The 26,559-nt window shown below is 45.1% G+C and overlaps 1 protein-coding gene and 2 long non-coding RNA genes across 5 annotated transcripts in view; 1 reads left to right on the top strand and 2 right to left on the bottom strand.

Annotated features, from left to right (window-relative positions):
* IQCA1 (IQ motif containing with AAA domain 1) overlaps positions 1-26,559 on the top strand; it is a 102,304-nt gene that overhangs the window by 16,334 nt on the left and 59,411 nt on the right. For all 3 annotated transcript variants that reach the window (XM_048309442.1, XM_048309443.1, XM_048309441.1), the window contains 3 exons: positions 1,375-1,560; positions 2,253-2,324; positions 14,118-14,302. In XM_048309442.1, coding sequence (XP_048165399.1) covers positions 1,375-1,560; positions 2,253-2,324; positions 14,118-14,302 — 443 coding nt within the window. The remainder of the gene's footprint in view (positions 1-1,374; positions 1,561-2,252; positions 2,325-14,117; positions 14,303-26,559) is intronic.
* LOC125328559 lies at positions 1,389-20,978 on the bottom strand. Its single transcript, XR_007204773.1, has 7 exons — positions 20,015-20,978; positions 17,789-17,898; positions 13,861-15,370; positions 11,740-12,808; positions 3,619-3,722; positions 1,805-1,928; positions 1,389-1,479 (listed from the first exon to the last, which is right to left on the bottom strand). It is a non-coding gene; the product is annotated as an uncharacterized LOC125328559 (long non-coding RNA).
* The window catches only part of LOC125328561, a 66,917-nt gene continuing 64,970 nt past the window's right edge, over positions 24,613-26,559 (bottom strand). Inside the window, exon 3 of the long non-coding RNA XR_007204775.1 lies at positions 24,613-25,156. This is a non-coding gene — a long non-coding RNA (uncharacterized LOC125328561). The remainder of the gene's footprint in view (positions 25,157-26,559) is intronic.

The raw sequence follows: 26,559 nt of genomic DNA, 5'->3' as shown, positions 1-26,559 counted from the left end.
CTCTGGATTTGATATACTTCTGACCTTTTGGGAGTGGCATGTTGCCTCCAAGCAGGCACTGCTGACCCCTGGAAGTAAACAACTGTGCCTACATGTCTGGGTAACTTGGATTCATAGATGTTGTAGCCATAAGAGACAGTCCTGATGGCCCACAGTGCTGCCCTGAATTCTCCAGCAGTGATTGTGCCTGTTGATCCCACGAAAGAACAGAGGGAAAGTCCCCAGGGATGGAAACAGCCCCAGGCAGAGTGCAGAGACAGAGCACTGCTAGATGCTTTGTTGGGCAGCTGCAGTCCTCCCTGCTCCTCCACAGGACAGCTCCGGGTGAGTTCTCTGCTCTTCTACTCGCCTGACCTTGCTCTGGGGAGATCCTGTTTCAGCACAGTTTGTCCTGGAGTCTTTTTGCTTCCCAGAGGTCTGCTCTTGCTGCTTTCCAGCATGGCATCCATGAGGTTGTCTAGTGAGCAGCCAGCTCAGCCAGAGCCAGGCCGCCACAGGGAGCCAGAGATTCAATAAATAGCAATAAAATCACCTCACCCAGTGTAAATCCAATGTCCTGTGCTGCACTTCCAGCTCACTCACCCCTGGGATTGCTGCAGGGTTGTCAGCACTTCTGCACCTTGTCCTCTCAGGAAATCCTGGCTGCTGTGTAACCAACTGGAATTCTCCAGTGTCCGTGGCAGTGCTGTTAGGAGCAGTCCAACATAAATCAAAACCAGTGGAGTTTATGTCAGGAATCTGCTCTGCACATCATTTGTGTAATTCGGTTCAGGAAATCTATGTTATTCTGTCCTAGAAAGCCCTGCTGAAGTTAAGTGCCACACAATATAAATATAATAATTAAATATGAGCTGCCTCCAGTTGGGAGGTGAACATCAAGAAAGGACACTAATTCAGCTTTTCCAAGGGGAGCATGAGGGTTCTCAGGAGTGAGATGGGGGAGTCCCTTCCTCCACTTGCACTGTTCTGATCCATTTTCCCCCTCTGACTCAGAACAGCCCCTCCTTCCATTTTCATCCAAAGAACTGCGATCCCAGCAGCACATCCAGAAACCCTCCCTTCAGAAAAGGAAAGGAAAACATTCCACAGCCTAAGAAATTCTCCTTTTAGTAGGACAAAGCCTCATGGTTGTGTCTTTTTGCTCAAATGGATCAAGTTCAGCAGGACTCTGTGAGCCACTGTGACTTGCCAGCAAGGCAGGTTTTCCTCATCACACATCAACAGGAGTCTCTGCTGTTTGTTTCCTACAATATTTTCATCTTAGGACCTTTCTACGAGTTGATTCATTGTTTCATTTTCTAACTGAGGCAGGCAGTTAACCAAACATCAACTTTCCTTTGTTCATCCCTTTTTTTTTTGGCTGTGCTGTTGAAGGAACCTGTCACGGCCATGACACTTGAAGAAGGCATTAAAGTGGTCCAGGTGGCAGAACGGGCTCGCCAAGGCCGTGCTCGAGCAGCATTCATGAAGAGAATTTACCTTGAAGAGAAAAGACAAAGTCAAAAAGAGGCTCAAGAGATGGGTAAAAATCCAGATGATGCTGCCACTTGCATTCAAAAGGTGAGTTTCTGATGTGGCAACAATTCTGGCAAAGCCAAATGACAATGTTTTGGTCAGGAGAGCAGCTGCAGACAGAAAGACGGCTCACAGGATAGGAAGCATTCTGAAATGATATATCCTTTTTAGGGTGTCCAGCAAGGTGAAATACATCATTTAAACCACTTTAAAAATGAGACAGGACCCTAGATGTGAGATCAATGAAACCAGTCCTGCACTGGCAATGCAGGATGACTTTAAAACTTACATGTTGTTTTCCCATTCTGGTTTTTACGACCTCAGTTGCTCTTTCTGGCATCCCCTTGGAATTCAGTGCATCTCTGAATTCATGCCTTTTTCTGTGATCTCCAGGGGAAGAGTTCATTCCGTATCTAGAAAAAAGGACAGAGGTCAGTGCTAAATTCCACAAGAAGTCCTTACATATGAATAATTCCTAAATCATATGTCTAAACTTCATGAAGCAGTGACAGTTTTTAGAAGCCACCCAGAGCAGTGTGAGGGGATAAAAAACCTCAGAATTTGTTTAAAAACAAAAAAAAAATTTTTAAAAAGCAGATGGCAAGCTGTTAAAAAGCAATAGTTTCAATGGTATATTGTGCCTTTCCTTCCTCTATTTGTTTTTTCCTGTGTCTGCCCCAGAAAAGGAAGCTGTACCAGGGCCCATTTATCTCATTAGAGTTTTGTTTACAATCCAGGTTTGGCGTGGGTACCGCCAGCGCAAGGAAACAGAGAAACTGAGAGAGGAGGAAATGGTGTTTCTGGGCATGGTAAGTGGGGCTGTGCCTAGAGAACACAAAATGCCACACTCTTGTTTGTTCTTCAGACTTTTAGAATTCAACCCAAGAGGAGAAAATAATTTCTACGATTCCTCCTATCTTAAAAGGAGTCTCCAAGGAACACAGAACTCAGCTGAAATGATAAATGGCCCGGGAGTAGCACAATTTGTCTTCTGCTGAATGGGTTTGTGCTGTCTGTACACTTTCCAATGTGTGTGGCAGATGTGGAAACTGGCTGTGGAGGATTTGCCCTGGGTCCCAGGGAATTTGACCTAGGCGTGATCAGCAAGTTTTATTAATCAGCTTTTCAGTCATGATTTCGAGACTGGGGAGCTGCCTTGTGTCTGGAGTAGAATTCATGGAGGTTGGAAAAGCCCTCTAAAATCACCAAGTCCAACCATCAATGCAGCAATGTCAAGCCCACCCCTAACCCATGTCCCCTAGTGCCACATCCACACATTTTTTGTAAGCTTCCAGGGATGGTGAGTCCACCACTTCCCTGGGTAGCCTGGCTGAATGCTTGACAGCCCTTCCAGTGGGCTAAAATAAGTCATTTTTCCTAATATTCAATTCAATTAAAGAAGCAAAATCCTCTTCTCCCACCCCTTTGCAAACTACTGCCTGTGCATGTCAAGAGCAGGGAAGAGAAACCTAAGAACTGGCATAATAATCCATCAATATTTCCCTAAGTCCATCTAAAAATAATCAAAATCTTCCTCACCCCCTACTGCAGAGGCACAGGGAAGTGAACAGCTGCCCATGGTCAGTTAAATTGCACGGGGGTGAAAGGAAGAAACTAAAGCATCCCTTCCAGAAGGAATCTGTTCTTCCCACCCCCTTCCTCGCAGCAAATACCCAAAAAATAGTAACTTCTTTACTGTTGACATTTTTTTTTGCCCTCCTCCAAGTCTTTGGAGGCACTAACAGGTGTCAAGCCTCACCCAGCTCCAGCAGCACAGCCCTTGTACCAAGCCCTAGTAAAGTTCTGGTACAGCAGCAGCACATCACAGAAACATTCAGCACTGCTCTGCCTCTGTTAAGTTTATTTCTGCTTCCATGTTCTACAGTTCTGAAGTGATTAATTTATAAACTAATAATTTAATTTTGATTTAAAGGAGGCTTTCTGCTTTTCCCAGGAAGTTTGGGTGATTTTCTTGCCCAGCAATGGAATTGCCCTTTGCTATTTTATAGGGTTCTGAAAACTGATTGTGCCTAAAGAATACATCTCACATTAGTTAAAAATAGCATTCATACTTTACTTTTAGGAAGGAAAATTTACATTTACCTAAGCTTTGCCTTGTTAAATCCAGGTAACACCTTATGGATTACTGCCTTTAGTATCTGCTGGTCTGTAACAGCTGAACAGAGCCTTGGGTGCCAGTTCTGCCCCTGTTTAAGACAGAATTCCCAGTTTTAACTAGTGCAGACTTAAATACTTGGGAGGTACTGAAAATGAGTTAGAAATGCCACCTTTTGCAAAACAAGGGATTGTTTCCTGTCAAATCCCATGACGTTTCTGTCGAGTCCTCAGGAAGGAAATCCAAATCTGGCGTCAGTTATTTGAGGGTTCACAGCCAAGCCCTCATTTCATGGTGGCCCAGTGTGGGAGGAACTGGGAACTAGGATGTGAACATCCTGGTTTATGGGGAGCATAATGTAATCTATGTGATCAGAGTGATGAAGGGAATTAAAACCAAACACATCGAGTGCATTCAGTTCCTGACCTCCATTTAAAAGCAAGAGAATTGATGTTTGCTCCTCTGCACTCTGACTCACTGCTCTTCATCAAGTTTATAATCAAAGCACGTGGGGAAAAAAATTGGTAACTCTAAATAAAATTTTTAAAAATCTGTTCATCTTTCCAGGGTTTTTATATTCCCTTTCCCTTTCCATGCTGCATTCCCTTCCCTGGTCTCCAAAGGAAGCAGACATTGGTTCCCACTGATAGATAGGCAGGGAGCTCCAAAGGTCAAGTCCCTTTGATGTATGATCACGTCAGCCCTCTAAAAAATGACCACAGATCTTCATGTGTAAATATGTTGAATTTGCTTTTCTAATGCTGCACGACTTAGATAAATTAGAAGACCCAACCATCCATTACTCCAAGTCCATCCCAAAGGAGACTCGACTTTTGTTGCAATAAATATAATTTCTCTTATAATCAGGGCTTTTTTTTAAAAAAATGTCTGTGTTACTTTCAGACAAAGACTGCTTTGCACAAAGAGCTCATCCATTCAAAGTTCTGTGTAGAAGATTTCTGGAAAAATTCAATTGTGTTGGCCTAAAAAATAGGAAAATAGGTGTCAAACCCAGGAATTGTCCAGTCTTTTGCTTAATTCAGCATTATTTTCTTTACTCTCCACTTACTTCAGAAAAAATTTGTGTATCTTTTCTGGAATTCAATTCTATTTCATCTTTTGCTTGATGATGGAGAACAAGCCTGTGTTCCAGAGATTTTTCTTGACTCAAAAGTAAAGCCTCATTATTACTATTATTATTTTTTTGTTATTATTTATTTTATTATTATTTATTAAAGCCTAATTGCAGAAGCAGCATGATTCCCTCAGCACATGTTCTCCAAAGCCCCGATAAATCACACTTTGCAGTCTCAGTTTAATTTGTGAAGAGAAGCAATCCTCCTAAGAGCACATATATCTTGATAACTGTATCCTGAGCTGCTTCCTGATCTTCCTCACACCCCTGCCACGGGGCTGTTTGCTGCCAGCTCCAGCACGACCGCCAGAACCACTGCTCCAGGCACAGGCTTGTGTTCAAACCACACTGATATGGCAAGAAAATACACCGAGTTAAACACACACCTGATGTGTCTGAGCCAACCTGCATTTCCTGCTCTGTTTTACCACCTCAGCTCCATTTAACACACCAGCTTTGTAAACTGCTCTGTTCTTCTGGCATTTATAGATTCCCTGTCACTAAAAACCCCACTTGGAGGTTCTGATGTTGAGTTTTGCTGCAGAGCTCGGTGTAGCTGGGTGTGTGACCTGGCTTTTGGCAACTGCTTTGTCTCAGGGGAGCGCGGAACAGCCCGAGCCTGGTCCTGGATCCACCCTCAGCACTCTCCCTTACAGACTCTCCTGCAGGAAGCTGTACTTACAATCTCAGAGCACAGGCTACTGGAAAGAGGAAAGGCTGCGTTTAACACGAAACATTAGGATAAACAGTTTGCCATCAGACTGATTCATCAGAGTAGGAGGATGTAGGGGACTGGAGGAACAGTTGGATTAAAGCATCTAGGTGGGAAGAACATGAAGCCCCAGGCCAAGGGCACCTGGCCTGTCACAGGGATAGTGTGGCCAGCAGGATCAGAGAGGGGATTTCTCCCCTGTGCTGGGCACTGGTGAGGCTGCACCAAGTGCTGTGTCCAGTTCGACCTTCTTCTTCTCAAAATATTCTGGAAGCTAGACCAAGAAATTCCAGTCAATGCCTTGCTAAGTGCTCTGTTGTGTCTGGAGAAGTTCAAGTTTGCCAAGTGCCTTATTTTGTCAGAACGTTCCAAAGTTGGCAAGGAAAAGTTGTTACTGAACCTCCCGAGGATTTTGTTGTTTCTGCACCACCCAGAGTAAATCAAACCACCTTCCCTAAACCTGCTGAGCAGGAATTAGAGGGGTCCAGGAAAAAAGAATACAGAAAGGCAAGTCCCTCTCTCCACCTGCACTGCTCTGATACATTTTTCCCCAAGCCTCCTCTCCCCGGGCTGGGCTGACTCAGAAAAGCCCCTCCTTCCAATTTTCACCAGAAGAACTGCAATTCCAGCAGTTCTACATCCAGAAACCCATCTTTTCAGAAAAGTAAACATTCCATAGCTTAAGGAATTCTCCTTTTAGTAGGACAAAGCCTCATGGTTCTTTTATGTCTTTTTTTCCAAACGGATACAGTTCAGCAGGATGCATGAGCCCTATGGAGCCACTGTGGTTCCCACTGGAGCATCAGCTTCTCCTCCTCACACATCACCACACCAGATTCAGCTTCTCCTAAAGGTGCTCAGAAAAACACATCTCCCAGAATATCAGACTTCCAAGATATTGCAAGAACAAGTTTAGGGTCTCACAGGTACAGCTATGGATTTACACGTACACAGCTCTATCCTGAAATTCCAGCCCTTCCCTAAGAGTTAGTGGTGCAATACCTGCTGTTCTATGACTCTATTTCCACCATCCTTCCTTCCTCTATATCCAAGGCCACCTTGGATGGGGTTTGGAGCAACCTGGCATAGTGGAAGATTCCACTCCCTGGCAGGAGTGAGATGAGCTTTATGGACACTTCCAACCCAAACAATTCCTTGGTTCCACGATCCTTTTCACATTAAAGGATCTGTGTGGTGTTAAATAAAAAGCTGTTCTCTCCTTTTTACCTCTTTTAAACACAGCCTAATTTAGGCATGTTGTCTCAGTTAATGCTTTATTTATATCTGGGAAAACAGCCTGCCAAACATTCCTCCTTCTCTGAATTCCTGATAAATAGAATTCATTTCACCCAGTCAGAAAAAAAAAAATAAAAATCAGCATTACCCAGAATAGCTTTCTGTGTAAACATTATGGACTATGGCTAAATAAATATTATACAGGGTTTAACAAACTACAAACTCCATCAAGTGAAATTTAAAATATTTCATCAGCTCTTGAAAGTGGGCAGCTATAGCAGTGCCGCAGATCAGGCCTGGTCTTGCCAAGCTTAAGATTAAAATGACTTTTGCTTGCCTGGATGTCAGCACAGAGTTCTCTGTTATTTCACATCTCAGCAGCGATAACTAATCTGTCCTGTTTTCAACAGAAATTTTAAGCCTGCTTATTTTTGAAACAGAAGGACTCTGGGAAGCAAGAAGCATGCTAAATAACGTGGTTTTCGTTGGCTGCAGTCATACTAACAATGAAATCACTGCCTTTCAGAGCCCAAAACATGCTTGCCGTGTTTAGTACAAGTTTAACAGCGGGCCCAGGTATCGTATCAGAAATAAACATAACCAAAATTACATCAACTCATCTGGCCCTGAATGTAAACCTTTTGTCCACTTCAAAGTTTCTTTTATCTTCCTAAAAGGTGTTGCATGTAAACGTATTTCTAAAGATATAAATCTCTAAACCAACCATTTTCAGTATTTCTTGAACAAGGCCTCCTGCTACAAATGCTTTGTTGGAATGCATATGACAATTATTTTAATTGGCAAAGCCATTGGAGTGAGTCAGAGAGTAGGGAAGCTTTAATGAATGCAATATATTTTGCTTACTTGTTCCTTTTTTTTTTTTTGGTGCCTAATTTAGGAATTCAGCCATATAATTGATGTGGCTATCACCATTTAATGGTGGAACCTCTATTAATACAATTTTCATTTGGGGGGTTGGAACTGGATGGGATTTAAGGTGCTTCCAACCCAAACCATTCCATGACTTTATGATTCACAAGATAAGAGACCTCTTTAAAATCTGTTCTTCCCTCAGCCTGACAAATTATACTGAGGAAATAAAGCAAGGCTGCAGCTCAATCCTACAGCAAACTTTTATATGTAGTCTGGATCATGGTTTAAAATTCAATAGAATTGTATCATAAAATCACGGAATTATTTGGGTTGGAAGAGACGTTAAAGATGATCTCATTCCACCCCTTGCCATGGGCAGGGACCTTCCACGTGAAGAATAGTAGTTGTAAGTAAAGAACAGGACCCCAGTTGCTCTGACAGTAAATTCTTTTCGTCTACATGCCTGTGTAATCCAAATGTATAAAAAAAACATTTCATTTTCACCACTGGCGAAAATAAGTGACTAGTACAACTATTTACTTTAAAAATATTTAGAAAGAAAGCTTCTCCTCCAGAGAAGCAAACTGCAAACCTACTGAAAAAAATGCCACATAACCGGTCCATCTTTTGAAATCCTATAATTATGGGCAATCCTGGCTGTGGCAGAACATTTCCTGGAGCCCCATAAAACCACGGAGCATGTGCTTCAGCTCTGCTGTTCCAGGCCTACGACAAGAAGCTGTCCTAAATTAAGTACCCAGTAATAAAAGCTGCAGTAAATCTACCTCTCAGGCATAATAGGGACGTTAGCCTTGCGACGTGGAGTGAAATGAAATGTATTTATTTCACTGCCACGAAGGCTCTTTCCCTCGTAAGCGCAGCTGTAATGGAACAATTGAGGAGCAGTTAGTTCCACAGCAGGGCCTCCTCCTCCTCCTCCTCCTCTGTGAGGAAGAGCAGCCCTGAGCGTGCTCAGCCAGCCTGCACACCTCCAAGTGCTTCATAATGAACAACAAAGGCTGGGGAGCTGACTCAGCACCAAGGCAGGGCTTTCCAGCCAGGAAAGGGATCTGAGCAATCAAAGTCCCAGGCTGGGAAGGGAAAACGGACACAGTTTTGTGGAATCATGGAGTGCTTTGGGTTTAAACAGGCTTAAAGCTCATCCATTTCCAGCTCATCCAATTCCACCCCTGCCATGGGCAGGGACACCTTCCACTAGCCCAGGTTGCTCCAAGCTCTGTCCAGCCTGGCCTGGGGACACTGCCAGGGATCCAGGAGCAGCCACAGCTGCTCTGGGCACCCTGTGCCAGGGCCTCCCCACCCTCACAGGGAAGAATTCCTTCCTGGTATCTAAACTAAATTTCCCTTCTTTCAGTTTGAAGCCATTCCCCCTTGTCCTGTCACTCCAGGCCCTCTCCAGCTTGCTTGTATTCCCTTCAGACACTGGAAGGGGCTCTGAGGTTTCCACACAACCTTCTCTTCTCCAGGCTGAACATCCCCAACTCCCTCACGCTGTCTCCAGTCCCCTTATCACCCACACGGTCCCTCATCCCACTGACTTACCTGGGAGGTGTAGGGAATGTCTTCTCCCTTCTACTGGCACATCTTCCCCTTCCCTAAAACCTGAATTCTTTTGGGGAACAAGAGAAGAGCAGAAGAATCTCATCAGCATGCTCATGACTGATGAGTTGGAATAAAATTCTCTTTTAGACAAATGTCCATTTTGCCTTATTAATTTAAACAAGGATTTTAAAGACAAAGCCCATCAAACATTAGATAAGCCTTTTAAGTTAATGGACCATGTAGTCCTATTTTCCCACAAACTCAGGAATCTTCATATTATGTCCTATTTTTACAGCAACATCAATTATTAATATGTATACTTTTGCTGACAGAGGACCACACTAAAAATGTGAGTTTCGTTATCCAGTTCTGGGTCATTAACTGTGAAAAGCTTGTAAATATAATGGTTTATTCACATGGGAAGCCTTCATTAAGATGCATTATTCTACAACTGATGTGGCAGCACTGCATTATCAAGTTCACGGTCTCCATCTAATATTTGTAATTTGTTTCTAAATGAGTTGCTGTTTGTAGGGCGAGTTAACAAATTTGAATTTCACATGGACAGAGAAATTTCTTAAAGATGGGAAAATGCTTCTTCCCCCAAGGAAAAGCTATTTATTAGCATCTTCCTGGAGAATGCCTCCCTTTGATTCAGAAGCAGGAACATTAGAGGCACCGAGAGAAGGGATGTTAGAAATAAATTGGCTTTTGTCTTCCTTACATGCACATTAGAGGGCTATGGAAGCACACCCAGGACAACTTCAGAGCTCCACAACAGCCATGTGGACACATGGAAAGCTCTCCCATGATACTGCAAGGAGGCACAGGTCCAAGACTGGCCAGCAGGGAAGCATTCCTGCTGGAGCTGTTGGAATTCATCCTCTCTCTTAGCACTCTCCTGCCATTTCACTTCCTATTCCCTCTTGCATCTTCAGATGGCCAAAGCTTTTTTAGACCTATTTTCTTCTGAGTTCTGCTCGTTGACAAGAGAACAGAACCTCTAGCAGGGCTGTTGGAGAGATTCTGTCTCCTTCTGAAGGCCCAAGAGCACCTGAAGGTGAACACAAGGCCCCAGGTTGTGCAGTTGGCTCCTCATTCCTGAGACCAGGTCAGGAATGTGTTAAACTCGGAAGCTGGTGAGGTTTAGGGGGACACATACTTCTGCAATTAGGTCAAGAACACTGTGGACAAAATAAGTTTAACAGAGTGGCTTTCTTCAGCTGCAAAGCAGGAAGGTATCACCCATGCTATTCATCGCTTACTTTCTTTTTTTCAAGTGTTTTAATAGTCTAGAACATTTTATATCATCATTTACTCGACAAAAGACAGGCATTTTCTATGAAAATCCTTGACAAATGGTAGAGAGCTGACAGCTAAAACAGTGGTACAATTCCATCCTCTGGACATCTTTATACATCTCCTTCAGCAGCTCCCACTGCCCCAGTGTCTATTTTGAGGTTATATTGCTAAATTCCCTTCCATAGTTAGTTTTGTCTAGTTCATCTTCTTATTCCCTCCCTACTTTATCAATTGATTCACTTCCTTGAGCATCCACACACTTGGATCAGTTCTTATAGTCCAAGGAAGCTGCTTTTAAGACAGTCCCCATTTCACCTTTTAGCCCAAGCACACCTAAGTTCTTCTGATGTCTCCTCATCCTTGTTTTTCTCAAGTCCACTCATTTTTTGTTGATATAACTGCATTGATTTCAAAGTCACAGAATGGAAAGTCAAGCCAGCTGTACATTCACCTGTGCTGTTTTATTTAAAAATCAAATGACTGTGGCACGATGCCCTCGCTGCCAGTCAGTGCTTTTCTCCTCCTCCTCCTCCTCTCCCAGAACAGGAGCCAGCCTTACGTTCCTGACACGTGCTGGCCTCCTGCTCTCCCCTCATAAACAGGGCACGCTGTGTATGTTCCACATTAGCCAGCCCTGAGTCCTTCAGGCCTCATTTATCACAGCCAGCTGTGCTCTCCATTTCATGCTCCCCTCGCCCATCGCAGCTGGAGTGTGTTACTGCCAAACAAGAAACCAGGAGGATTGGGGGGAAAGTGGAGAATATACAGCCTTAGCAACTTGCCCTGTTCTCTTTCATGCTTTTCTTTGGAGAAATACTGAAGGTGAATGGCTGAAGTCTTGTTCTAGAATTAATTCTCGTTTTTCTTGTAGTAAAACAGACTCTGGAAATTTTAAAAAAAACCAAAAAACCAAGGGGTAAATACAACAGAGCTTCTTCTCATAAGCTCTTCTGCAGGTTTCTGTCTGTACTTCAGCCTCAGTGCTGAGTACAGCTCATAAACTCCTATCAGCAGATGTATTGATAACTGAATGGTGCTCAGACAGGGAGCTGCACAAATATTTACTCAGGGCTCGGCTGGGTTTTGCCAGCCAGAACATGTCCCATGGCCTTGTTGTTATCAGCATCTGAGCCAGCTGGTTCAGAGCTCCCTGGACTGAGTCCACAGCAGCTCCATGACTCTGGGCTCAAGTGTAGATATGGGCTGTAGCAGGTCACTTTTTGAGGCACGAATTTCCTATTGCTGAACTCACACTGGCACCTTCTTGCCAGTTCAAACAGCTCTTACCTCATCTGGCTTTGGGACTGGTGAAAGGGAGGCAGTGAGAGAAGCTGGTCATCCAAGGCTCCCTCAAGACGCAGTGGAGAGCAACTCAGAGGAGCTGGAAAGGTTCTGGGATGGCAAGGAGGAGCTCTGCTGCCTGTGGTCTGGTCCCATTGTCCAGCACTTCCCTTGCTGCGGCACTGGCCCTCAGCTGCTCCTGGGCTGGCTGATTCACCTTGTTACAGTGAGAAATGAGTAACGTGAAGAGGGGGGAGGAGAGGAAAAGACAAAAGGGATTATTTTCTGCTTTTTAGGGAGCTGAACTGGTTCACTGCAGGGTCAGCTGAGTGCCAGAGGCTGAGTAGGAGAAGGGAGGGATCATGCATCCAGCAGTTCAGGTGGAGCGGGAGCTGACCCTTCCCAGCCCCAATAAACTGCTCACCTGGGGACATTTCACCTTTAAATGTTCAGCCTCTCTCCATCAGCCCCAGACCAGCCTCCCTAAAGCTGCAGGTATCCCCATGCCCATCTGATGGGAATTTCTCAGGAAAGCAGTCCCCTGAGGACTGCTGTAGGGAGACAAAGAGAGGCGTTGTTTCTGGACCTCCACTTTCCAAACCAGCCCCCAAGAGAGCAGCATCACATCTGGCTCTGTCCTGGGCTTCATTTAACATCAGCAAGGCAGACAATGGTGAAATACAAATGAACACTGATAATAGTAGCTGTGTTGTACTTACAAATAGGTGCTGGTGAGGGGGAAGATTGGAAACACTTGACTCCCCTGGAAACTGGGAATTGAGCAAAGGTAACATCTCAGGGTAAGAGGCAGCACTTGGGTCACACATTCAGGAAGGGAACATGTGCAGGCACCTTTCAAAACCACACTGCTGCTCTTATTTCCTCCTGAATATTTTCTCCCTGGTGGCCTTGACCGATTCCTGTAGCACAGTGCAAGTCACACATCCCAGATGCAGGGGAGGCAGTAAATTGCTTTCCTGAACGGGGCTTCTGTGCTTGCTCTGGACACTGTGGGATCCCTCTGGGTGCTCACTGAAACCAAATTTGCTTGGCACTTGTCAGTGATTTTTGGAACCTGGTGGAAGCACGGAAAAACAGGGAATAACAGATCTTAAATATGAGCTGGCCAAAGCTTTGACAGAGCTTTTTGTCTTTGTGGGAGGCCTCTGGAACTGGGACTTGGAGTACAGTAGAAAATACATCACCAGAGCAAAAAGAATGCATTACTGAATTAGTCTGAGATGGGCCAATTAAGGACAATTTCTGTATGCTCTGAAGTTGAAAGGCCAGAGCAAAATTATGTTGGTTTTTTTCCATGCCAACCAACAGCTTCTGTTCACATATGCTGCCACCTATATGTCAGTCACTAACTTTGAAAAGTAATAAAATCATACTACAAAACCAGATTGACATGTTTTCTTTTCCCTTCTTAAATTTGCCATATGCCATCAGACAATGTGATTAATAATTTCCAAGTATGTGAAAAAACCAATTGTTCTAGAATTAAAAAAAACCCAAGCCTAAAACCACAAATCTAGTTCACAGGTTAATTTTTAAAATCAGATTTTTCTCTACACTTGCAAGGTAGCAGTAGCTCACAAAACACTGGGAACATCTTAACTTTATCAATGATTGCAAGCTGAAAAATGCAAAGTTTCAGCCCACCCACACAGATGGGTTTTTTCATGCTTCTGTATTTGAATACCAGAAAGACTTTCATTTTTCTCCCTCAAACTACACGTGCAAAATCAATCACCGAGCAGAAATCATTCTAAGACTTGAAACTGGCTGAGAAGCCCTTCTTGCCAAGGTTATCAAATCATGGGAAACTTGGGGAGCTGTGATTTTTATTATAGTGTTTGGGGGGGTTGTTTATTCCTCTTTTGTTGTTGTTGTTTCTCAAGGGAAGTTGATTTCCTACAGGAGTCTGACCAGCTGCAACAAAATACCAGGAAACCACTGAGCAAGCAGTGCATATAAAAATTTCAGTGCACAAATTAAAAACAATACTGGCTAATTAAAAAGCACCAATGGGAAGTCCAGACATTTGAAAATTCAATTAAAAATTTCTCTGGCACCCTTCTGACATGGATAAAGCTGGCATTTGCAGAACAGCAGCTTTCTCACCTGTCTCATTGAGATGCCGGGATCCCACGCTGCAAAGGTTGTTTTTGTACATTGCAATGTTGTTAATTAATGCTGAAATACCAACAATAGACCATTGTGTGCATCCAGGCACTTTTTATGAGCACAGGGTTGTTTTTTTTTCCTGGCTTCCTGCAAGTAAATGAAGGCTTAAGCTCGGATTCACTGTCACCCTGGCATTCCAGTAAGTATTAAGTTTCTTTTCATTCATACCTTTTATTTTCTCCTCTTGTTTTCAGAGCCTGCCTCCTGACTTGGAGGCAATGAGCAGTTTGCAGATAGGTGCTGGGAAGGCAAATGTCCTTCAAGGTGAAGTCCAGGAGAGAGAGGAGCCATCCTTCAGGCAAGAGCTGAGACAAACAGAGGGGTCCCACATCAAGGAAACCCTCCAGGACCAGATCAGCCAGTGCTTCATCGAGTGCCGGTGAGCAAAGAGAAACACTTACCCCTTAAAAAGTCCATTTTCCCCAAAGAGCCTGATTTTGAGTTCCTACAAACTGCAGAATCCATCTTTAAGGTAGTGATGCCAGTCCCAGAGGAGGAGTTAGTTCTGCACCAGCTGCAAAGCCAAAATCCTGAGCTGGAGGATTCCTGACTGGGGAGACCAGAGCAGGCATCGCTGCTGGCAGGGGTCAGAAGTGCTCCTTCAGTCACTGGCTGTGGATCAGGTCCACAAACATTAGAGTGGGACACCTTCACTTTGCACATTACCTTGGGCTCAGTCTTTGGAATTACAGGCAGCACACTCTAAACTTCAGGAACAGTGACTTTTCTCCCTGTCTGAACACATCAGGTTTAAGAGAGGGAACTCACTCTTCCATGAGATGGAAGCTCCATTATTTGCCATAGCAAATCACATCACGTCACTGGGACTGCCATCTAGGTGCCTGCTGCTGGTATTATCCAGCAGCCCACATGAATCTGAAGCACTTTTGTACTTGAGGCCTGACCTTGGAGCCACTCCTCCAAATGTAGCTTTCCTCGAGCAGTGCTGCTGATCTCAGGGAAACTTCACGTCTCAGTAGAGTTAAGCACATACTTACGCAGTCTTAAACCAGGTTCTGACACCTCTGCGTCTCCCACGAAGTTTACTTCAGCCAAAGAAGTTTTGAGACTGGCAATTCTGACACTGGAAGCCCTTGTCCTAAGGAATACAGGCTGGTTTTATCATTTTCTGGGATTTACCCCATCCAGTGGGTTGGTAAATTGGGAAGTAGCACCCAAAACTTCTGGGATTTAGCAGCAAGGTTTCATTTGCTCTGCATAAAGCTGCTCTGCAAACTGGTTTTGTATCTTGAGCTGCTCCGTGATGTTACAGGGCTTGTATTTATCTTGTGGACCAGTGTCATGTCCATTAATCATCCAGTGTTTGCTCAGGGTACTGGACTTGCCTTCAGCATGCAGTTTCCAGTTGGAAACACAAATGCATTCTGATGAAACCCTGCTCTGTTTGTTCCTTGACTCCTTCAATCAGGTTTGGGCAGCTGTGCTACTGTGAAGTGTTTGTTAAAAAAGGAAGAATGATCAAAAGCAGCACTCTCACAGGTCTGCCACAGCCTATTTCTCTTCTTTCTTGCACCTTTGCCTCTTACAGACTCTCAAGACTCCAGCGTATTTTTACTCTCCTTTAGAAAGTGCTGCTGGTTTTACAAACCTCAGTTATTGCAAAGTACTTTCCCATTCCCTAAATCAACCCTCTCCCAGGGCCTGCTCTGCACACTCCTTGAGCTGCCATTTCCTGCCATTCCCCACAGCTCCCAGCATGTTCTGAGGTACAGAAAGATCTTATTCCCTTTGCTTAATATTCCTCACCTAATAGTCATTCTCTACCACAGGTCAATGGTGTCCAATTAACTTGGCTCTGGAGCTGGGGGAGAACTCCCTGAAATACTGCAGGAACCAATGGCAGTGTTTCTGTAGCAGATTAGCAGGGAACAGGCAATCTCCCAGAGAAGCAGGCTGAGCCATAAACCTCTTCAAAGGTATTATGAGACACTATTAAAAGTTAAATCTGTTCCACAGAGACACTTAAGACCAGAGCCAACCAGCAGCCTAAGCCATCCAGAGGACCATTTGAGGAAGCTGAAGCCATGGTTCAGTGGAGGGAGGTGGAGAGGGATGGCTGAGAGGGCAGTTCATCAAAACTCCTGCTGCCTGCTGCAGGAGGGCCCTCAGTCTCATGTACCTGTCTAGGGTGGAATGTAAAATGCTGAGCTTTCTTTCTGTAGCCCTTAAAGCGGAATGGGACTTCCTTGCTACACTTGTATCTCATCTTTAGGTGAGATTCAAGGCTAGAGGCACACAATCAGTAGCCTAGTATATGAATACCTGATTAAACAAGCTGTAAAGTTTCCTTAGCTTCCCTTTTCTGGCCTGGCTAGTCAGATTCAGTAGTCTTGAATCTCACCTAGATTTGAAAACTAACAGAGATTAAAGCAGATGTTGCAGATAAGCTCCACATTAACTGATCTCGGACAGCTTTATGGATAATCCCGAGCAAGGGATTATATTAGATGGGACTAAGATACACCCACACACAGGGTGCTTGGAGGTAAGCCTCGAGTCAGGCTTGTTCTGCTGCAGCCAAGACAGAGTGAGAAAACAGCTCCCTTCCAACCTTGTACAATAACCCACCCATCTGAAACAACAGCCTATTTTTTAAATTAACCATTTTCTATCAAAATAGAACCGCTGGTGGCAGAGGGGCATCGACACACTTGTTGCAGTCAGTGTTTGATCAGAGAAGCCCAGAATGGTTTGGGTTGGAAGGGACCTTAAAGCTCATCTCATTCCACCCTGTCATGGGCAGGGACACCTTCCACTATCCCAGGGTGCTCCAAGCCCCATCACACTCTCTGTTACTCTTTTCTCTCAGATTCACTGTCTGTTGTGATCCCTGAAAATCAGTAGTGCACGGTTCAGCCAAGACCAGCCAGCTCTCATTGATAAAAGCTCTTCTGGTGATTTAGCAGCGTGGCAGATGAAATTGTGCCCCCAGTGAAGGCAGTGGGAGAGCTGCCATCAGCTTCAGCACAGGCTGGACACCACCCAACACTGGAGTTCATTTGAATCTGGCTGAGTGAGGCGGTGATTTACAGAGCTGAGAGGAATCAGAGCGAGCTGCCTACAGTCCTGCTCTTCACAGCAGGCCTCTGTCTAAGTGACCAGAATCGCTTTCCCCACAGACACATTCGCTGGCATCCAAAATAGCTTTAAAAACAACCAAAAAAAAATCAGCAGATTTCTCCACAAGGGGAGTGTGTGTATCCTGCAGAGCCAGGCTTTCCTGCCAGAGACGCTGCAGAACTGGGAGCTGTGTCCTGCTCAGCAGAGGGCCAGGCCTGAAGTGTCAAGGTTTGCATTAATTATTACCTGCCAGGATATGTTTTGGCTCTCCCCTAAGCCAGTCTGAGAGATCAACAGCTAAGCAGCTTATAAATTATTCTTCACCTAGGCTTTTTGACCGAGTTTACCATTTTCCATAGTCTAGTAAATAAACAGATAAAGGGGAACAAAGATTCTTTTGAATAAATGTTGCTGTGTGGAGTAGAAAATAAACCCAAACTTCCGCATTTTATCCTTCACTCTGAAAAGACTGTGATAGAAAATACAATTAGCAGGTATTGTCTTTCAGCACAGTTACTCTTAGATTACAAAAGTAATGAGCACATACTAAATTTCTCAGCTTGTAAGAACTGCTGTAAATATTTATCGCTTTCATTGCACAAGGGAACAGCTTCAGTCATTTCAAGACCCGAACCAGCTTCTTATGAAGAGAGGTTATAAAAAAAGCCAAGGAAAGCAAAACCCAAAGGATTAGACTAAATGAAATTGTTCCAGTTGCTTATAACAATCCTACTGCAGAGGAGACAAAATAATTTTGATGTAACACTGCATTTTCCAGCCTTACCATCCGTGCTTCTGTTTACCCGGGTTGACTTCTGTGGAGCTGCTCTTTTTTGGCTTGCAAATTATTCACATAAAGCTTTCCAGATTTCCACGTGGCCTTGTCCAGCCACACTAGAAAAGAAAGAAAATTGGTTTTGAAAGCTTTTTGAGGAAGCATCATGCAGTTTACCTACAGACCTGCCTTTCTTTTTTTTTTTCTTCAAGGTACGGCTCATAGTGCAGGAGTACACATGATCCAAAATCAGCAGCTGCTATGATTATATACATCTGAGTCTGGATGGTAATCACTTGATTCCCACACATTCCATCCATTCAATTAATAACAGAGTTTCATATTAAGATATAGCAGAGCTGGGGTTTTAGCTTCAATTTCCTGTACAGTTCCAAACCAAACCCATTTTTTCTGTAATTTCACATTTAGGGTTGTGCACTGAATATGCAAAGCCAGTCATCATCTTCTCAACTCTTTACCCACTGTGCATAAACCAGTTCCCAAATTACAAGTCTTCTTAGAGTCATCCCTAAACTGAATTTCAAAAACGGCTGGGCGCAAAAGGGGAGAAGGATCCCTTTATTATCCAGAGAAATACAGCAGTACCTTTGTCTAAGACAAGTCTTTCCTGACAGAAATCAATACAAAGGATGAGAAATCAAGATGAGGTTTTTATTACCAGAGATGGCCTCCAGAATCACAGGGGAGAGCCTCATGCACAGGGCTCTGCTGTGATGTGCCTCATGCCCTCGAGCTGTAACAAATTACTCCATGAGTTTCTTGGAGGATTTATCCGCCACTGCTCGGAGCTCTGGGGAGCATTTCATCAGTGGCATCGCTGACCTAATAACAGGGGATCTAAGTAATAGCAACTTTTATGGAGGCTATGTGTTATTCCCACAGATTTGGGGATTGGTTTTTGGGAGGGAGGAGGCGGCGAGGGGTAAATGTGCTTTCATAATAGGTTTACACTTTACTGATTAGCTTTGAATGATCTTCTTGCTCTGCCTGCTGACTCGAGTACTGTCAGAAAAGGAATTGGCCAAGCTTCATGGTGAGTGAATGAGACTCCTCCCGAAGCAGGGGGGTTCCTGTGCTTTATTTATTCATTTTGAACATTCCTGACAGCCAGCCTGGGCTTTGATGCAGAGGGAAAGAGAAAGAAATAGGAAGTGATGGTGTTGTATTTCCCTTTTTTCCCCAGCCTGTTTTGTGGAGCTAAGTTTACTGCCAAAACTCCTGTTCCCAGGGCTCCCTGGGCAGCAGGGGGTGGGGAAGGGGGAGGCAGGAGGGAGATGAATGGAGAGACAGGTTTCTGCACTGGAACTCCACAGAACAGGCAAAGTGTTCATTCGTGTCAGGCACTGCCCGTATCGCATTTCCCACTCCGTCCGCTCTGCTTTTTATGGAGTCAGTGGCAAAGGTGCCAGGCAATCCATCAGCAGTGAAGCCCAGCCAACAGGACAGAGAGGGATGGCACCTCAGCAGTGCCAACAGCAGCACCCCCTCCGCTCTGCTTCCGAGGAATCGCGGCTCCGAACCCATCGAGGCGCGCGTTGCTTTCCAGTCCCATCTGGCTCACCTCGACCTGCCAGCAGTGCTTTCCAAGGAGCCAGGAGCATGGATTGCAGCCTCCACGCAATATGGCAGCCACTCATGGAACAGCTGATGGGAAAATTGCTTAAAAACCAGGTTTGGTGCCGTGAGCCACTCCAGCAGACAGTTGTCCAAGAGCAAGCTCCAGCCTGAAGATCCTTGGAACACAACCAAAGGCATCCCCAGCCCCTTGAGCACAGGCCTCTTTCCATACCCTGTTAGTCTGAAAAACCATTCCCTTCTTCTCTGCCACTCTTGCAGGGGCATTCCTGCTGTAGGAACCTACCCAAAAAAATGCCTCTTTGGCATCTGGCACTTGGTATTCAGCACAGAGAGGAGTTGCTGCCCACAAGAGCCATTTGTAGATGGATGAAGAACCATTCTCTTTTCACCTACTGAAAGTTGTCGTTACTTGTTTTCCCTGTCACCATTACAGGATTGTCACATGCTCACAAACCACTTGCCTGTGACACTCCACTCAGAGGCAGAAGTTACCAGCCAGGAGCAGCTGTGAGCTCGTCGTAAAAATCAGGATATGGGGATAAATGAGTGGTTGCCTGCTAATTCCACCAGATGAGGATGAACTGGACTAAATTTGAAAGAGATCTGTGTCTGCACCATATTTTCTCCTGTCCTCACCTGGAGATGAATGTATCTTCTCCTGCCCTCTTGTACTTTGTGCTGTTTACACAAACCAAATTCTTCGGGGAATAGCACAAAACAAGGAGGTTCTCCTTCTGAATCCCTCTGCAGGGTTGCGTCTCTTATCCAAATCTTCTGGTTTTCCTCAAGAGAATAAAGACAAGCTCTGAATTATGGAAATGAAGCTCTGACAGAGGATGGCACAACTGTGGGTGTCCTCTGCCCAAACACTTGGTCTTCCTGCAAAAGTAAAGAAACATTATGAGAAGAGGCAATGTCTGGGGGCTTTTCTATCAGTAGTTTCACCTCTGTTTTCTGACAGAGCCAGCAATTACAGGTTTTGCCAAGGCAGTAATCTCTGTATCTCAACCATCAGTGCTGGTGCAGAGTGCTCTCTGAGTGCCTTTCTCCCCTGCCAAAAGGCCCTTCTGCAGGGACAGCTTCCACTTAACATCCCTCTCCCTGAACACGGCTCAGCCTGCTCCCAGATGCTGGGAGTTTCAAAATCCAGCAGGAAAAACCCAGAAAAACCTGTTCAGGACCCAGCATAAATATCCTGGCAGGCAGAGCGTGCTGAGCTCCTCACTGCAAGCAGCTGTGGCAGAGACTTAAACTACATCTGTGGGAACTGAAATCCTGCCTTTGGGCTCCTGGCTGAGACAACCTCGGAGACTGATTAATTAACGTAATTAGGAGCTGTAAACATTAATGGGTAATGTTCAAGCCTTTCCTAACACGTTCTTAAAAGCTTCCTCTGAGTAGTTATCTGTTGACTAATTTTGGCAGGCATCTTTAGGGCTGGAGGGAGCAAGAGAATGGAATGCAAATGCACCACTGGCTCACGGGAGGAGCGAACCAAAGCAAATAACCCACCGGGTTCCTTTAATAGAGGGAAAATAACTTATCAGAAACAAGAGGATTGTTTGTTTATGACGGGGGAGAGTGGAGCCAACAGCTCTGCAACCTGTTTTCCCATCGACTGGAATCAACTACCTAACCTGAAAGCCATTTAAAACAAAACGACGACCAAAAGAACCCTTTGGGCCCTTCTGGTTTATAGGAGCACCGCACTGTTGTCTTTTAAAAAAAAGTGTGAACCCTCTAATTCCAAAGGAGGGACAGCTGTTACAAAGTCCATCTGCAGTTAATCTACTTTACTGGGTGTCCATGGATTTACAGGAGGCAGGGGACACCTGTGGAAGCTTCTGTGCAGCGGCAGAAGTTGCCTCCTTCAGTGCAAGCTCAGAATTTACGAGCGTGCTGACATTAATGGAGGCAGCTCGGTGGCTTTGGGGGGGACCAGCCGGAAGCCCCTGGATTCATCTATTTCCCATACACAGATAAATCTTGGTGGCAGGGATCTGAAGCAGCAAGACCACTTGAACCCTGGTGTCACACCTCCAGAGAGGCATTGATAAGATCGCTGGTTCTGCTTTCTAAATCACCACGAACTCCGAAATACGTCGTCTTTGCGGTTTGACACTTCCATTTATGATTGCCACCTCCGTGCAATGATTGAAAGCGCATGCAAAGGGCTCTTTGCAACCCTGGATTTTGCTCATTCAAGTATCCAAATTTCTAAGGAATGAAGATTCTCTTAAAACGTCACAGGTGCAAATCAAGCTCCCCAAGGGGTTTTCAACATCACAAGTTGTCCTCATGAACTCTTATTTAATCACCGAGTGCACCAATGCTGCACGTAAGCACATCTTGAGCTTTCCAAACACTGTGATTCCCTTCCAGGTAGACACTCAGGTATCTCAAATCACAAAGTTCTTAGCGATCTTCCGTGGCTGATCTCTCCCTTCCCTGAGATGTTTTGCTTACACCGAGAAGAGGGTCAGATCCTGACGTTGTTTAGTCACCCTCACTCTAAGCAGACTCCCACTGACTTCCAAGGGGATTCAAAGAATGACATTGTTGGTTTTGAGCCCTTTTCAAGGGTGTTACAGCCAGGTAGAATCACAGAGTCTTGTTTTCCAAGCAGTTCACCAATGCAAAATCAAGGAAAAGGATTTCAGTGTCGTGGCATTTTGGGCTTTCTGCCTATGATGGGTTTTTTTCCTCAGCCTCTTTTGCAGGAATGCTCAGAGCTTCAAGCATTTCTGAGCTCATTTCCACCTCTCCATCAGGCAGGATTTGCACTGCACACCTCTTGCCATGCTTGCACATAAATTAAGCAATAGCAACATCAAAAGCTCATTTGGATCTCAACAGCCACACATCAGCAAAGCCACAACAAGCACGGTTCTTCTACAGACCAGGCTCTCTTCCTCCACTTTTCTCCTCAACCTGCTTGCTCCCAAATCACTCTGCCCAAAAAGGCTTAACCTTTTCCCCATCCCATTCCTGCCCCAGTTTCTGTCTCTGTAGTTTTCACCTGCAAAGCTCCAAACACTCTGGTGACTGTAGACCAAAGGCAAGATTGTCCTCAGCCTGTGGATTTTTACAGGGATAGCAGAGACATTTCTGTTCCAAAAGGCACGAGGACCAACGAGAAAGATAAAAGTCCTTGTTCTAAATCCTGTGAGCAGAAAGATGGGTGCAATTAGACATCTCCATTTATTTAGCATAATTATTATGTCTTTAACTACATTGATCTGTTCTTACATCCTGATCTGCCCATCCTGATCACTGCTCTGTAGGATGACTCCGGGCTTCCCAATTTTTGATTTGTAGCACTATAGGAGTAAAACTGACCATTACAACAAACTGAGGTTAGATTCCATTTTCTACCTTCTTCAAATGGCTGCAAGTGACCCACAGATACCCACAGTCCACTGACCTTGAGGCTAAGCCTCCTGCTTAGAATTAAAGCTCCTAAAAATATTCACTCCTTTATACATCTAAAAGTCTGGAATCAGCTAAAGTAAACAGCATTAGTCTGAGCTGGCCTATTTGCACACAAGAAAAATAAAATCTGGTAACTAATTAGTTCATTTTCTTAAAGCACTTCATACCCATCTCCATAATACTTAGGAATTAAAAGTCTGAAAATGCAAAGTGTTCCCGACCTAATGCAGCAAACCCCCCCACCCCACCCCCCACTGAGATTCCCAAGGACACTTCCCAAACATTAGGTTTATTTGTTGTCATAGATACCCACACAGACACAAACATCAGTGGCACCCAGGGACTCCCACTAGCCAGCAGCTTGTTATAATACAGCTCCACATGTTTGAAAGGCAGGATTGGGCTTTTTTCCCTGGAAAATCCTGCGGGCTGTGCCCGTTCAGTGGGTGCGTTAAGTTGCTGTCCTCCTCTGTTCCTTTCTCAAGCAGAGTCCTGACACAGCAGACTGCATTTCTGAAGGCAGGAACAGAGCAGTGGGGTGTTTAAAACTGCTAACTGGGGCCTGATGTTCACCTTGGAGCTGGTTCCTCTTTCAGGAATCCAGCTAGATACCTACTAGGCTTGGCCCAGGGGAGCCTGCTCTGCCATCTGATCTATCCTTGGCTTAACTGGCAGACCGTGGTCCTAATCAAGGAGAAAGAAAGAAGGGAATGAATCCCAAGAGAAAGGGGAAGAGGCCCAGCCCAGCTATTATTTCACTCCACTGTGACAGCGAGAGGTGTCTTCTCCAGCAAGTTAATACAGAGCAGGAGGAAGAACCAATTTTCCCCACTTCCCCATTTCCAACAAGCAAAGATCTGCTGGGATACAGGAACAAGAAACAGGCAAAGAAAAAAGAGCCAGGAGTCCCACTGGTGCCTGGTAGAAGCACTGAAGAGCCAGTGGCTGGCAGAAGAGAGGTGTTTAATGGATATTCTAGGAAGAGAAAGACTAAGGAAAAGCTCAGAACTAAGAGGAATAAAAATGAGCACGAAGCACAGAGCAGTGGCTCCCAAGCTACAGCCCTTGCTCCACAGATGGATCTCTTTGGAGAAGCAAGCAGAGGAGGTGCAAAAGGCATTTTCAGCCTTGGCTCTGTAGAATGCAAAGAAGAAAGGAGGCAAGTGGGGTAAAAAAGAACCGTGGCATGCACTGACGCAAGCAGAGCAAAGGGATAGCAGAAACAGTCATGAGGATCTGGAGAGGCAGGATCTGGAGAGGCAGAATCAGAAGAGGAGGGATGAAAGAGGCATAAAACTGAGGGAAAAAAACCCCTATGAGTTACCATTTTGATAAATAGGCACAGTTAGGACCAAAGACTGACAGAAAATATGAAGTGTTTCCAAGGCAAAGACAAAAGAGCAGTTCCCACATGTCTGTGGCAGCAAGTTCAGGTGAATATATAAAAAATAAGACTCAATTGCCAAGGGGCCAGATTTGACTATGGAGAAGATGAAGGATTCATGTTGTGGCTGGGAATGTGGTAAGCTGTTATACTTTCTCCCAAGAGAAGAGGGATATGTTTAATTCCACAGTCCAGTTGTTTCCCTGTTTCCACTGGCAGTGGGTTTTCCCGACCCTGGGGAGGACAGCAGTGGAATGTCTGATGGAATATAAGGCTGACTCGGGGCACTATGGCTCCAGTGTGCCAACAGGATAATTTAACAGGCTGCTGACAAGTTCCTGAAGTGCTGAATTCCAAGTGGATTCCACACTCAGGAGGCTTGCATCGTCTAGCAGAGAAAATTCCAGTCTTACACTGCAAATGGAATGAGGAGGAGCTGAGAGGGGAGAAGGACACAGGCAACAGGAGCAGGTTATCCCAAAAACCTCAAGATCTCCGTGGTGAAATAGCTGGAACAGGCTCTAGGTGACAGCAGAACACTGACTGCAATCCCAGGGCTGGGAAATATGGCAAGGGCACATGAGACAAAGCTTTTCTTTTTTTAATTTGATTTAATTATTTCCCTCGCTCCTTTGTTAGGTGGGCAGCGTGGGGTTGGTGAGTACCTAGGGAAGCTCTCCCCAGGGCAAAATTCACATTAAAGCTGCTCTATCCAAATCCTATACGTCCTACACTCAGACTGAAATCTCAGCTCATGGCTGAAAAGGTTGGGAGATGGTATTTCTGTGGGCAGAGCAAGAACTTGCCTGAAACCTGAGTCACATCCATTCCTTCCAGAGCCAATGTGTTTCAGTTTTACTGGGAATTTCAGCGTGGGGGAGATGAGTCAGACTCCATCAAGCAGGTTGTTTTTATTATCCAGGTCAGAGTCCAGGGCTTTTAAGTCATGCTGCATTTCAGTCCTGTGCAGAGACAACAGAAAGTCTAATTATTTACAGTAATTTACTCTAAAAACACCCAGCTATTATAGTTTATGTGCTGTGTCAGGCAGACTTAGGATCATCCTAGGCTGAATAAAAGACATTTAATGGCATATAAGGGAGTTTAGTGGGTCTTCTTAGGCCCTACTTGTACAAAATAACTTTATCAACAATAATTAGAACTATACCAGTAAGATCTTGTGCCAAATACAAACTTGTTTTCATTTCTCCACCCCTGGAAGTGTTCAATGCCAGGGCTTGGGGCAGCCTGGTCTAATGGAAGGTGTCCCCTGCCCAGGGCATGGAATGAGATGAAATTTAAGGTCCCCCTAACCCAAACCATCCCATGATTCCATGACTTGAGCAAAGGGTGTAGAACCATAAAAGAGCTGGTTCAGTATTTACTGAGACATTTATGGAATAGCAGGAAACTGCCTGGCCCCGAAATCAGTTCCAGAGCCCCTTACTGACTCAGTAATCCTTTGGTGGCTTGGAAAGGAAGTTCACTCTCTTGCTTTGTCTTCCCCGTCACACAGGGAAAACAACTCTTCCCAGATTTTTTTGGGGTTTTTTTTTCTGGAAAGCATCTCCAATCCAGCAACCAATTCTGAAGATGCAGGTTTAAAGCAGGGCTGTGAGTTAAAGGCTGCAGTCTGTGTAGCTCCAGGAGTCCTCCAAGTATTCCAAGTCAAAACACAATTGCTCCAAGGGAGCGAATTCCAGAGCCGGAATTGTGCCACATGCTTACATGTGCTTCCCATCACGGCCTCAGCTGTCAGAGCTGGTAACTCTGTGCCCAGAGTATCCTTCCACCTTCATGCTCTCCAGGGAAATCACACCTAACACGTGGGTTTGTTCCTGTGTGTTGCAAGGTTGGCAGTTTGGGAAGCCTGGGAACGAGCGGGAGCAAAGGTGGGAGCGGCTGACGGGGGCCTCTCCCACGCGTGTGCTGCATTCCCTTCCTGCCCAAGCCTCACCTTCCCATTCTTTGCCTCAGGGAGCTCTGCTATCCTGCAATAAGGCTGTTCCAGACAACTGATCCTCTGGAGAGGCCTGTGAAGCAACACAGCCACATCTCCAGGCCTGGAAAACAACACAAAAGAACCCTAGGATTGAGCAAAGCTGCCCTGCAGGGCTTGTCTCCAAACTGCACTTCCCGCCCCACCGTGCCTGTTCCACCACTGTGGGGAAATTACCTGTGCTTGAGCTCTCTGCTTCTTCCAAGAGCAGGTTCCAGCTCCAAATTCCCTCAGAATATCCCTTATATCCCCGGCTCTCCAGCCCCTTTGCCAGCAGTTCTCTGCAGCACCGACCCTGTCTACCAAAGGAATTATTAAAAGCACATTATGAAGCCATCGTTTAAATTAGCAATAATAAAAAAGCTG

This window comes from Corvus hawaiiensis, chromosome 7, assembly GCF_020740725.1.
Source record: "Corvus hawaiiensis isolate bCorHaw1 chromosome 7, bCorHaw1.pri.cur, whole genome shotgun sequence".
NCBI lineage: Eukaryota > Metazoa > Chordata > Aves > Passeriformes > Corvidae > Corvus > Corvus hawaiiensis.
Note: the sequence above shows the minus strand (reverse complement) of the source record. Positions and strands in the feature narration are given on the sequence as shown.